Source organism: Bison bison, unplaced genomic scaffold, assembly GCF_000754665.1.
Source record: "Bison bison bison isolate TAMUID 2011002044 unplaced genomic scaffold, Bison_UMD1.0 scf7180017864297, whole genome shotgun sequence".
NCBI lineage: Eukaryota > Metazoa > Chordata > Mammalia > Artiodactyla > Bovidae > Bison > Bison bison.
In genome coordinates, this window is record NW_011494869.1 from 5,519,572 (window position 1) to 5,532,302 (window position 12,731).

At 40.8% G+C, this 12,731-nt stretch overlaps 1 protein-coding gene across 1 annotated transcript in view; it reads left to right on the forward strand.

The window, feature by feature from the left end:
* TERF2 (telomeric repeat binding factor 2) overlaps window positions 1-12,540 on the forward strand; it is a 25,060-nt gene extending 12,520 nt beyond the window's left edge. Inside the window, exons 6-12 of the mRNA XM_010851109.1 lie at window positions 1,195-1,281; window positions 2,564-2,710; window positions 3,160-3,269; window positions 4,515-4,907; window positions 9,153-9,238; window positions 10,893-10,933; window positions 11,385-12,540. Of these exons, the coding sequence (XP_010849411.1) occupies window positions 1,195-1,281; window positions 2,564-2,710; window positions 3,160-3,269; window positions 4,515-4,907; window positions 9,153-9,238; window positions 10,893-10,933; window positions 11,385-11,543 (1,023 nt within the window). The 3' untranslated portion in view covers window positions 11,544-12,540. The remainder of the gene's footprint in view (window positions 1-1,194; window positions 1,282-2,563; window positions 2,711-3,159; window positions 3,270-4,514; window positions 4,908-9,152; window positions 9,239-10,892; window positions 10,934-11,384) is intronic.
* The last annotated feature ends 191 nt before the right edge of the window (window positions 12,541-12,731 follow it).

Consider the following 12,731-nt stretch of genomic DNA (forward strand, 5'->3'; position numbering starts at 1 on the left):
GACAGGCTGTATATTGTCACCCTGCTTATTTAACTTCTGTGCAGAGTACATCATGAGAAACGCTGGGCTGGAGGAAGCACAAGCTGGAATCAAGATTGCTGGGAGAAATATCAATAACCTCAGATATGCAGATGAGAACTAAAGAGCCTCTTGATGAAAGTGAAAAAAGGAGAGTGAAAAAGTTGCCTTAAAGCTCAACATTCAGAAAACTAAGATCATGGCATCCAGTCCCATCAGTTTATGGCAATAGATGGGGAAACAGTGGAAACAGTGTCAGACTTTATATTTTGGGGCTCCAAAATCACTGCAGATGGTGACTGCAGCCATGAAATTAAAAGATACTTGCTCCTTGGAAGAAAAGTTATGACCAACCTAGATATCATATTCAAAAGCAGACACATTACTTTGCCAATAAAGGTCCATCTAGTCAAGGCTATGGTTTTTCCAGTAGTCATGTACAGATGTGACCTAGATATCATATTCAAAAGCAGAGACATTACTTTGCCAATAAAGGTCCATCTAGTCAAGGCTATGGTTTTTCCAGTAGTCATGTACAGATGTGAGAGTTGGACTATAAAGAAAGCTGAGCGCCGAAGAATTGATGCTTTTGAACTGTGGTGTTGGACAAGACTCTTGAGAGTCCCTTGGACGGCAAGGAGGTCCAACCAGTCTAGCCTAAAGGAGATCAGTCCCGAGTGTTCATTGGAAGGACAGATGTTGAAGCTGAAACTCCAATACTTTGGCCACCTGATGTGAAGAGCTGACTAATTTGAAAAGACCCTGATGCTGGGAAGGATTGAGGGCAGGAGGAGAAGGGGACAACAGAGGATGAGATGGTTGGATGGCATCACCAACTCAATGGACATGAATTTGGGTAAAGTCTGGGAGTCTGATGGCCAGGGAGTCCTGGTGTGCTGTGGTCCATGGGATCACAAAGAGTTGGACATGACTGAGTGACTGAACTGAACTGAATACTGAAAATCTAGTACATTACACACTGTAGTACCTTACACAGTTGTTCATATGGTTGAAAAATAATTGTTAGTTTTTTATACAGGAATTTGATAGAATGTGAAAAGTTCTTGGATATATAAGACTCAGTTTTACTTTTCAGTAGAGCTTATTTTGATATTTGATATTCTGATTATATCTTTCATTATTACAACAGTTAAAAAATTTTTCCTCCTTTTTTAGGCAGTCATTATTTGTATCAAAAACAAAGAATTTGAAAAGGCTTCAAAAATTTTGAAAAAACATATGTCCAAGGACCCTACAACTCAGGTAAATTTGATATACTTTGCTTCCATTACCTATATCCAGCTCATTGCTTTTTATGGGGAAACAGGGAAAGGGTTCTCTGTCAGGAATGTTAATATTCAGTATCTTGAACATGTCTTTTATATCTAAGATAATTTACTGTTAGAATGGCTTTTCAAAAATTTGAAGAATTTACAGAAATCATTTACTTGACCATTTCTGCCAGGTGTGTGACAAAACTAGTGATCAGCACCGGTACTAACACATCTGACTTTATTTACATAAATGCTGATCCTGCAGACTTGAGAATCTGCCTTACTGAGGACTCAACGCCTGTTTTCTGGTGTCAAAAACTCTGCTGGTACCCCGCTCTTTTTTTAATATATAAATATAAATTTTATTTTTGAAAAGTTAACACATGTATATAATACAACATTCATAAATACAACAAAATAGCTTAGTGAAAATTCTCTCATCTCTGACTTGGCTATCTCATTCCTCTCCTTAGAGGGAACCAATGCTTTTTTCTCCTTAAGAGATTCTGTGCATATGTAGGCAAATAAGTGTGCATGTGTGTATGTACAGACAGACACATATATCCAGTCTTCCTGTTCTTCCCACATACATATGTGAGTGTATTCTACACACAAACTTGACCATTAAATTGCTATTTTCACTTAATGTATCTTGGAGATCTTTTTATACTAGTACATACGGAGCTTTTCATCTGTTTCGGTTATCTTTTTTGAAAGTTTAAAAGTCTTTATATGTAAAAATAGAAAGGTACTTTAGATCCTAAGTTCTTCATCTTTTTTTTTTCCTTTTGTATAGCTACAGAGTAACCAACCGTGACTGGTCAGTAATTTTTGACCTGTTCTACACTGTGGTGGAGAAGGCAATGGCACCCCACTCCAGCACTCTTGCCTGGAAAATCCCATGGATAGAGGAGCCTGTTAGGCTGCAGTCCATGGGGTCGCTAAGAGTGGGACACGACTGAGCGACTTCACTTTGACTTTTCACTTTCATGCATTGGAGAAGGAGATGGCAACTCACTCCAGTGTTCTTGCCTGGAGAATCCCAGGGATGGGGGAGCCTGGTGGGCTGCCGTCTATGGGGTCACACAGAGTCAGACACGACTGAAGCGACTTAGCAGCAGCAACAGTTACACACTGTGGTAGGCTTCCTTTTCTCCCAGTGCTATTCATTGACAGCACTGAGAAAGTTCTGATAGTGTTGTCTTAACTCATCACTGAATCTTTACTGGAGTTTTTCTTTCTCATGTTTCTACTATTGGTCCTTTGTGTAGAAGCTGAGAAATGACCTCCTAAACATTATCCGTGAAAAGAACCTGGCCCACCCTGTGATCCAGAACTTCTCCTATGAGACCTTCCAGCAGAAGATGCTGCGCTTCCTGGAGAGTCACCTGGATGACGCAGAGCCCTACCTCCTCACGGTGGGGCTTGGAAACATTGGTCATTCTAAGTTTCAAAGAAAACCAAAAGTCTGGCTTTTGCATGTGACCCCAAAGGTCTATGTAGGATTCAGAAACTAGATTAGGGGTGAGAGTAAAAGGACAGAAGAGGAGACATAAAGTAAAATCACTTAGTTTGTTGTCCAAAATAACTGTTTGGAATTCTTGCAACATCAAAATCCTTTTAGTGCTACTCAGATTGAGTTCTCCTTTAGTATAGAAAACTATGAGCCATTGTGTGGGGAAGGAAAGAAGAAAGAAATTTAAGACAGTTCTTTAAGTTTTCTCCCTTTTTATGTCCTCCTGTAGTCTTTGCCTAAATTGGGTTTGTAAATGAAACATGCTTGCATATTGAATATGTTCATGGTAAAAGCAGAGAGTTAATGAAATTCTGTGACTTCCTCTTCTTGACGATATTTTTCCTTTCTCAGATGGCCAGAAAGGCTTTGAAATCTGAGTCCTCCGCCTCAGCCACAGTGAAAGAACCACAACCTCAGCCAGCACCAGAGCCTGTGGAAAAGCCACTCAGAGAACCTGCCAGGTAAGAGGGATGCACTTTTGTGATGTTGGGATGAAAAACAGAGGTAGTTGGAAGCATAGTCGTCATCTTAGAGCAGAGTCAGTTCTTCCTGGTGATTTGACCTCCTAACATGTTACTGAGCTACTCAAGGAAGGCACTGTGGGTTTCACAGAGCACACCCTGGGAAAATGGGAATATTGAAAACAGGAGGTTAGGTCTTAGGCAGAAGTTCCCGACTGGCTATTTATTCTTCAAAGGCTCTTTCCTTCTGTTTCTCTGTCTTTGCCTCAGTACTTCCCTGTTGATATGTTATCTCAGTACAGCGTTTAGACTTGTGAATCAAATTCTTGAGACCAGTTAACAAAGCAGAGATCTCTTTGAGGGCCCTGTAGGAGATGTAAAGGAGCAAAGTGGGTCCAGGACAATACAGTTGAGGGCATGGGACTGCAACCCAGAGAAAGCATGCTTTCCAGCTTTGTGTGATAGTTGCAAAAAATATTTTTTGAGATTTCCCAATTTTTGAATGTTGGTAGTTAGTCTAATTAAGGGGAAAGAAAAAAAGGTTAGATAAGACACATCTGCCAGCTAGGATTGGCATGCCGGCTGCCAGTTTGCCTTCTCCTTACAGTGTTTACTTAAAACATACTAGCTATTCCAAATGCTCGATGAACTTTATTTTGAAAAGGCAGTTTCTTATTGTTCCAAGACTGTGGCATGCCCCTCACTGAGAATTCTCAAGATCCCATTTATAAGTGTATTGTAGGAGAAACAGGGAAGAATTGAGACCACGCTTTAACTAGTCTCACATGAGGGTTGGACTGGGACGGCTGGAAGAAGAGTTTAGACTTGAAGGTGAGATTGCTGGATTATCAGTTGGTCATCCAGATGGACTTATAGCTGTTAGACATTCTGCAGAGCTCTTGCATTAACGGAAAGCATTGCTTTAGTCCATGCAGAGTAACAGATTAGTGCACCCGCTGAAGAGGTCTCTGGAGGGAGTATCTTTGGCCCTCGTTCCTTTTAGGTTCTCTTGAAGTTTAAGCTTCATAATTCAATTTACATATCGTATTTAAAACCTCTGCTTAACACTTATAAATGGAAGTGCTTATAAATAAAGGCTGTATCACGCACTTTTCTTTTTTTTTAAATGAAGAGTTCTCAACTTGAGTCTATAATTTGAAGCTTCACAGTTTGAAAAAGTTGCAGCTGCTTGGATAGGCCTCAGCAGTGATGAAACTGATTTCTCTGTGTTTGTGTTGTTTGTAGGCAGCTACAGAGCACACCAACCACCATTGGGATTAGGACTCTGAAAGCAGCTTTCAAGACTCTGTCCAGTGCACAAGATTCTGAGGCAGCCTTCTCAAAACTGGACCAGAAGGATATGGTCTTTCCTAATAAAGTGTGCCCACCATCACCAGCCCTCAAAAACAAGAGAACAAGAAAAGATGATAATGAAAGTTCTGCCCCCACTGAGGGTGAGGGTGGCTCTGAACTGCAGCCCAAGACCAAGCGCATGACAATAAGCAGACTGGTTTTGGAGGAGGACAGCCAGAGTACTGAGCCGAGCTCAGGCCTCGACTCTTCCCAGGAGGTCACACCGGCATCACCATCCAAGCCCACTGTCCTCAACCAACCCCTCCCTGGGGAGAAGAATCCCAAGTATGAAGACCTTCTTTGTAGAAGTTTGGGGGCTGGTTGGTGGTCCTGGTTAGGCCTGGTATTGCTTCCATGAATGAAGTAACTTTCAGCTACGTTATTCACCACCAAGGCTTGCTCAGACTGCTAGAGTGTGACTCAGGGTGGGGAGGGACATCATAGCCATTCTGCCAGTTCTGAAGCCCTGTGCTGGGCTTCCAGGCATTGCACTAGGTGGGAGTGGAAGGGTGTCAGAGCCTCCTACTCACCACTGCTTCCATTTTTAGTGAACTGCTGAGTGCCTTAACTACTAAATAGTAGTCTTCTTACAAGAAGTTTGTTTGAATTGGGCCACATTATACTCTGATCCTTAAAAGAGATTTATGAATATTTATAGTTTTGCATGTTCAATGGACATTTGGAACTTGGCAAATTCAGTAAATACTAATCTCTCACATTCTGCTAGACTCTGTGGGGCAGTGGTTAGAGTGCTTTCATTTCGCTCCACTTCATGACCCCAACCTGGCTTTCAGTTTTGCTACCTTTGTGCCCTCTTGTGGATCTTTCCTTTAGGCTGACTGGTCTGCTTGCTCCCCTTAACCCTGTTTCTGTCACTCTGCTCTTCTTGCTGCCTCTCATTCCCCAGTTTGGACTATCATTCTTCCATCGCTTGTCAGAACCCCATCTGTCTTTCAAAGGGAAGAGAAGCGATGTTAACTAAATATTTTCTGTGGGCCAAGCACTTTCAATTATCTTAATGTCTACACTCCTCACTCTGAGTGATTTATTAGCCCCATTTTATCGGTGAGGAAGGTTCAGAAATGTTACTAACTTATCGGAAGCCATACAGCTAAAAAGTGGCAAAATTGGGCTTTGGGATTTTTAAATCCTAGTTAGTCTTGACACAAAAACCCATGTTGATACACCATGTACACCAAGCTGCTTCACCTCCATAAACTTCCCCTGGTCAACCTGCTGTAAGTGATCACCTCACTGATCTAAGGTCACTGCCATCTCTACTTCTGCACTCTGTTGTAGATGTTTGGGGACCTATGCCCCAGCATGCTTGTGCTAGGTACTGTGTGGGGCTGTGGCATCTGATAAGTGATTTATACTCAGGCACAGTTCTGCACTATATACCACTATCTGCATTTAGAAGTGAGTCAGTCATTGGCTGGGCAAGCTGAATAACACACAATTATTCTCATTTGATACCTGATCTCTGCCTCTCACAGCAATTCTATGAAGTATAGGTGTTGCTCCCATGAACAGATGAGGAAACTGGAAAGAGTATGATTACAGTGGCTTTATAAATGGAAGGATCTGTCAAGGGTATGAGGAAGGATGGGTACTCTAAAGCAGAGGTTGGCAAATCATGGCCTCTTGGATAAGTCCACCTGTTGCCTGTTTTTGTAAATAAAGTTTTATTGGAACAGCCACACTTATGAATTATGTATTGTCTGTGGCTGCTACCTTGAGTTGAGTAGTTGCAACAAAGACAGTAAGGCCTGCAAAGCTTAAGATACTATATGCACTTTATAGAAAAAAGGGATTCCCTGACTCTGGTTCTAGAAGAAGCTTATGTGAGGTGCCCTGGGAGCTGCAGGGAAGAAGAGCTGACCTGGGCAGCAGAGTTGTGGGTGGGCAACCTTGCAGAGGGGCTAGCCTTGGAGAATGAGTAGGAAGTCATCCAGCATATTGGGAGCTGTGGGGTTCTGGGCAGTGGGAACCTCTTACAGCTCAAGAAACCCTGGTATGCTCCAGAAACTGTCATGCAGTCTGTATGGCAGGAGAATACAGTGCACAGAGAGGATGAAGGGAGAAAGGTCTGGAAGGTAGATGGGCCAGATTTTAGCTCCTATTCTGTTCTATCAGGCAGAGATTCTTAAGAGGGGCTTCATATCAATAACCTGCAGTGTTGGGTTCCTGACTACTGAGTGAGAAGGGATGGGGAGTGCTCTCTAATCTGCTTTGCTGTGCCCCAAATAAATCTAATACACCTAATCTGAAAGCCTCTGAGCAGACATCACTGACAGCTTTTGTACTAACACTGAGGGAAAGGAGAGGAGGGTGGTGGAGCCTGCTGCCTGGTGCGCAATCAGGACTCAGGGGAGGCTGGGCCAGTGGAATCGGAGGCAGGGAAGGCAGGCTTAGGGTCTGTCACCTTGATGGGGCCACAACTATTAGGCTTTCATATCCCTCATGGCACTTGGCATAGAACTAGTGCTTAAGAGGTATTTTATCAACCAAACAAAGTAACAGTTCTTGGTTCTCGGAATTTAAGGGGCCACTAGCAAAACTTCTATAAAAGGGTAAGAAAGAAAGAAAAAAAAAAAAAAGGGTAAGAAAGGAAACATTTTAGCCTTTGTGGGCCATTTGTGTCTCTGTTGCATATTATTTTTTTTTACCACCCTTTGAAAAATATAAAAACCATTCTTAGTTCAAGGGCTTTACAAAAACCAGTAGCCACAGGCTATAGTCTGCCAACCCCTCTAAGACCATTAAGCTGTTCTAACTTCACCACTTAGGAGCGCAGTGAGCCAGGAGTCTGCACAGCCAGCTAGCAGTCAAGATGAGAACCAGGTCTGAGCCCCGTCTACAACATGAGAAGTTAGGAAATACTGAAACGTTTATACATGTAATAAATGCTGAGTTCAGAGGAGGCGCAGAAAGTTACCAAAGTGATCTGCAAAGACAGTCTACAGAAGAATGACCAGCCACTTAGGTGAAAATGATGGACATAGAGGTAAAAACCAGTTTTATCCCAGGACTTGGATAAATTGATGGAAAACTTAAACTCTGATCCTGACTTTTATTTATGAGCAGTACTTAACACAGCTAACATCCTGAGATGGATAAACCTCATGTAATTTTTACTCTGTCTCAAATCAGTTATTCTTAGAAATACCTTTTGGAGGTTATGATCTAATTTAAAAACAAAAGAGTTCACTATTTGTCTCAGTCAGTTAAGTAACTGTATAGAAAACTTATGAAATTTTTTTCAAGTGTATGCATTTATTAAGCAAATTGCTTTCATTGCTCATTTGAAAAATACCCCCACAGGCTTTGCAACAAAATTTCATAGTGGGGAAGAAGACAGCAGTTTGTCTGTGCTCGCTTGTCAGGTTTTTCAGGTGATTTTGATCTCTATAAATTCTTCAAAACTTAGTTCAGATACTTTCCATGTTTGTTTTGTAAAGGATGTTATAATTCTGAGGTCGGATTTGTGCTATGTACGGTAAGACAATATATAATTCCATTTATTTAGCAACTTGGATTTTGGATTATTTTTTAGTTTTGGAACTGTTTTTGGTTGCAACTAGGTACTAAAAATTTCATGTTCACAGGGAGGATTCTTGTTTGCTTACTACTGTAATCTTTGATAGTATAATTCCTTTATGGCTCTTTGATAATACAATTGTTAGTTTAGTTAATCTCTCTCCAGCTTCTGTTAGGGTATGTGTTACGGTGCAAGGGTTTGGGGTAGACAAATGAGGATAATGGTCTCTGCTGTCAAGGTGCTTATGGTTACAGGTATGGCGTGAAATGGTTGTGTAGTACAGTGGAAGCAGAGGAGCAAGGGATTTTTGTATGTGTCGGGCAGTCTTCATTGAGAATGGTGGCCTTGAAAGACTTCACTTGGCAGGGAAGGGAATCCCAAGCAGAGAGAACTAAACAGAGGCAGGAAAGTAGAGCTCATAGGAGGGAGGAGGGTGAGGCTGTCCTGTTTGAGTGAGTGTGTGGGTGGTGTGGCAGGGATGTTGGTGGGGAGAGGAGGAACTGATGAGAAACTGATGGGCCAGACTGGATGATCTTGGCTCCCCTATATGGCCATTTAGTCTTAACTGTTTACACAGTGAGAAGCATCACTGAATAGAGGAGGGATCTGTAAGTTTAGGATGACTGTTCAGGTGGCTTTGGAAGGAGAAGGGGCTGGAGGGGAGAGATTCCAATTAAGAGGCTAGTATGATACTGGTGAAAGGTACTGGACCGTGGGCTTGGGCTTGAGGAATGGGGAGGAAAAGGAGAATACTCCAAAAAAAAAAAAAAGAACACTCCAGAGATAGGAACAGAGCATCTCTATGACAGAGGGGAAGGAATTTGCAGCTTCTAGGTTAGAATAACGCTGAAATCTTTAGGAGTTCAAACCAACCAAACAGAAAGCCCCAGGAAAATGAACAGGTTGTTGAAAGGGGATGGTGATGTATTCAGTGCTGAGTTTGGGATGATTTTGTTTTACACCTTGTCCTCTCATTGATTTTACCTCAGAGTAACTAAAGGCAAGTGGAACAGCTCTAATGGGGTTGAAGAAAAAGAGACTTGGGTGGAAGAGGACGAACTGTTTCAAGTTCAGGGTAAGCCAGAAGATTCTCACTGGTCTCTCTCCTTGACACTTGCTGAAGTACAGATGCATGCTACTGTCACATCAGTGTTCCAGAAACTGCCTGTCTCCAAAATAGAAAAAAGTTTAAAAGTTCCATATAGTGATTCATGAGGAATCAGTTTTGTCTTTTCCTATTAAAGAATGGAGACTATCAGAGCAACATTTTACAGTTAAAAGAAAATTCTTGGTTTGGTTTAATAAACCCTATATTTAATGGTAGTTGATATTCTTCCCAAAGTATTTTAATTAGAAAAGGTAGAAGTGGTCATTCCCTACATTTCTTATTTAACTAAATGGTCTCTTACCAGTTTCTGTATAGTAAATGTTTTTTTTCCAAGATGAGAAATGTTACTTTCCCTTAATGAATACTAAGCTTCATAGCATTTGCATTAGGATCCTCCCCCCGCCCCACATACTTTGCACTCTAATGAAAATATCTACATGCTAAACCTTAGTCTTGTAACAAGGTTTACTGTAAAAAAGCTGAAGACTTTTGTAACACAGCAGCAACCAGTAATCTTTTGCCGGTCTCAAAGGTTTTGTCCTTAAGAATTACCTTTTGTTGGCAAAAACATAGTTGGCAAAATCAAGATTACACAGAAGATGGGAGAAATAACGGTTAATAAAAGTGGCATTAAATATGTTTAAAAACAGGATATAAAAGTTCTAGAAAACATCTACTTCTGATGCAGTCCAGATTTGTCAGTTTCAGAAATCTGCTTCTACTATATATAGTAGGAAATACTTCACAATTTAAAAATAATCTGCTCTTGTAAGTACCCCTTCTTCTGCGTTACCCTCCCTCATTCTTTAGGAGGCATACCTGGGACAGTGATGTCTGCTAAGGCAGACCCTGCAGCAGGTTCCACGTTTATGCAACTTTGCCTTACACAGCTTTTTAACTGGCTCTTGTTGGCTTGAGATGGCATGTCTGGTATACCCTCCTGTAGCCCTCTGGTCCTTTAAAAAATTATCTTGGTCCTTGTTTTATGAAGCCTGACCTATAGCCATAATGATGAAAAGGTAGAATCTGAATAGATCTTACATGGTCTGTTGGAGTGGGAAGCAATAATTACCCCATTCTTTTTGTTTGAGGAATTGAGCCAAATTTTACTTACATCTAATATTTTGGAAATTAAAAAACAATAAAACTGGGTTATTTCAAAGCAGTGGTAAACAAGGAGTTAACAAATTATACACACACACACACACTCATAGGTGTACGTATATACACAAATACATATATTACATATTCACACATATGTATGTGTATATTAGGAGTATATACATATATTAATATATATATTAGGATTTTAAATACCACAGTTCTCAGTTAAGTTTAGAAAACGATACTGGTTTTACTAAAGAGCCTGAAATCCTGACCGTTTACTGAATGCCTGTTTGTGAAGTATTTGCTTTGTACAGATTCTCATGAACTCAAATGATTGGTATCTTGCAAGCAAAGGACAAAGACAAATTATCCTTTAGTGATATCCTTTATTCTCTCAAAGTTTGTAAAATCTGAATCAAGTTTTCCCTTTGGCGATGTTGTGTGTCTTTTTCTTGTGGGTTGTGCTGAGAAAGGTGAGCTCTGATATGAGTCTGCTTCTAATGTTTTCCAGCAGCACCAGATGAAGAGAGTGCAACCAATACAACAAAAAAGCAGGTAATTTTTTTAAACTGTCTTTTCTAATCTTTTCTGGTTGTAGCGGTAGAAGAGAGGTAAAATAATAAGTACCCACATTTCTCAGGCATAGACTACCCATGCACCTGGTAAAAAAATTTGTAGTTTTCAGATAATCCAAACTAAAGTAGTAGTTACTCTCTGGAAGAAAAATCTAGGTCAGAAAGCTGACAAATTTCCCAACCATAAACAATAGATGTTTAAAGTTCTAAATGCAGAAATGATTAGTTGAGGACACAACAGTAAGACAACTGAGAATTAGTAAATGTTCAAATCCATGGTGTTAACTTATAATCTGTATCATGTTTTAAGAGTATAAATCCTTTCTTTGGGTTCAGATTATTCTCCTAGACCTCTTCACTATATGAAAATGTAAGTGGAGTGAACAGGTGGTGATAAATCCTTTGCTTCTCTCTTTTCTTTCCCCTTGCAGAAGTGGACTGTAGAGGAAAGCGAGTGGGTCAAGGCTGGAGTGCAGAAGTATGGAGAAGGAAACTGGGCTGCCATTTCTAAAAACTACCCATTTGTTAACCGAACAGCTGTGATGATTAAGGATCGCTGGCGGACCATGAAAAGACTTGGCATGAACTGAAACAGGCTTTCATTTCCACAGAATTCACAGGAGCATGGTTCCTAATAATAGCCCCTGGTAGTCTGCTGTTTCTTTCAGAAGCTGGGCTGGGATGAGAATTTTGGGCATCCTCCTCTCATGTGGGAGAGGTCCCAGTTCCACTTCATCACAGTTGGAGATCATGGAGCTGAGAAACAAAGCCAAGTCCACCCCATGTCCTTGGCAGAGATGACAGGCACATAGCTTGTACAGTGCCAGAATACCATTAGTATTTCCCTTCTTTAGTGGTTTGCTTGAATTTAAATCCCTGGTAATCAGTAGAACCTTCTCCTAGGAAATGGTGGAGTCTATTAGGAGCCACTTTTGACTCCATGACCTGTTAAAACCAGCAACATGAGCATTATTTGGAGTGAACTTCTTCCAGGTAAAGCTTTGGCCTTCTGATGCAAATGCAAAGGACCTTCAACTGTCGTGAGCCCAGGTTGATGAGAGCCCAGTCCTGGTGGAATCAGAGTCCCTTTAAACATTGTTCAGCCAATTGTGACATCGACACCTAGAAATGTGACTGCCTTGGCATTTGCTCTATTTGCTGGCCTCTGTAGGCAGGTTTAACCTCCACTTCTCACGTGGTTGAACCAGTGTGTTTTTTGGTAAAATGGTGATTGTAGATAAGCTTAGCCCCTGTCCCCATCCACTCTTCCCAATTCCCTTCTTTATGCTGGACTTTTAAAGCTTAAAAAAATCCTGATTAAGTATAAATGCCTAATTCCATTCTTTGTGAAATGGTTGCTTCCGCCTGGTTCCCTAATTGTGCTGTGTTAGTGTCTTGCACTGGAATTCAACATTCCCTTCTCCTTTTGTACTGTGTTGTGCTTGCTGTCTCTCAGATCCTTAACGACTGTCTTTTTAGCAAAAAAAGAATTTCAGTAAAGTGTTTTCTGTAATCTTTTTTTAAAATGAGAACTAATTATTGTCCATAACTTGTAGCATTCTTCATTAAAGTCTTGCTTCTCTCAAATTTAAGTAGCTGTTTAATTGCAGCTGAAAAAACGGAGATAGCAAAATGCTGAACAAGCTTTGGTAAACCCTGCTGTTTGTGTTAAGAAACTAATGTCAAACTGTATTGAATGTTCTAATCCTTAGAAGCTGTGCCATACAGACATGTGGAAGTTCTTAATCTGTCTCATTTCTTCATATACCATACCTCTG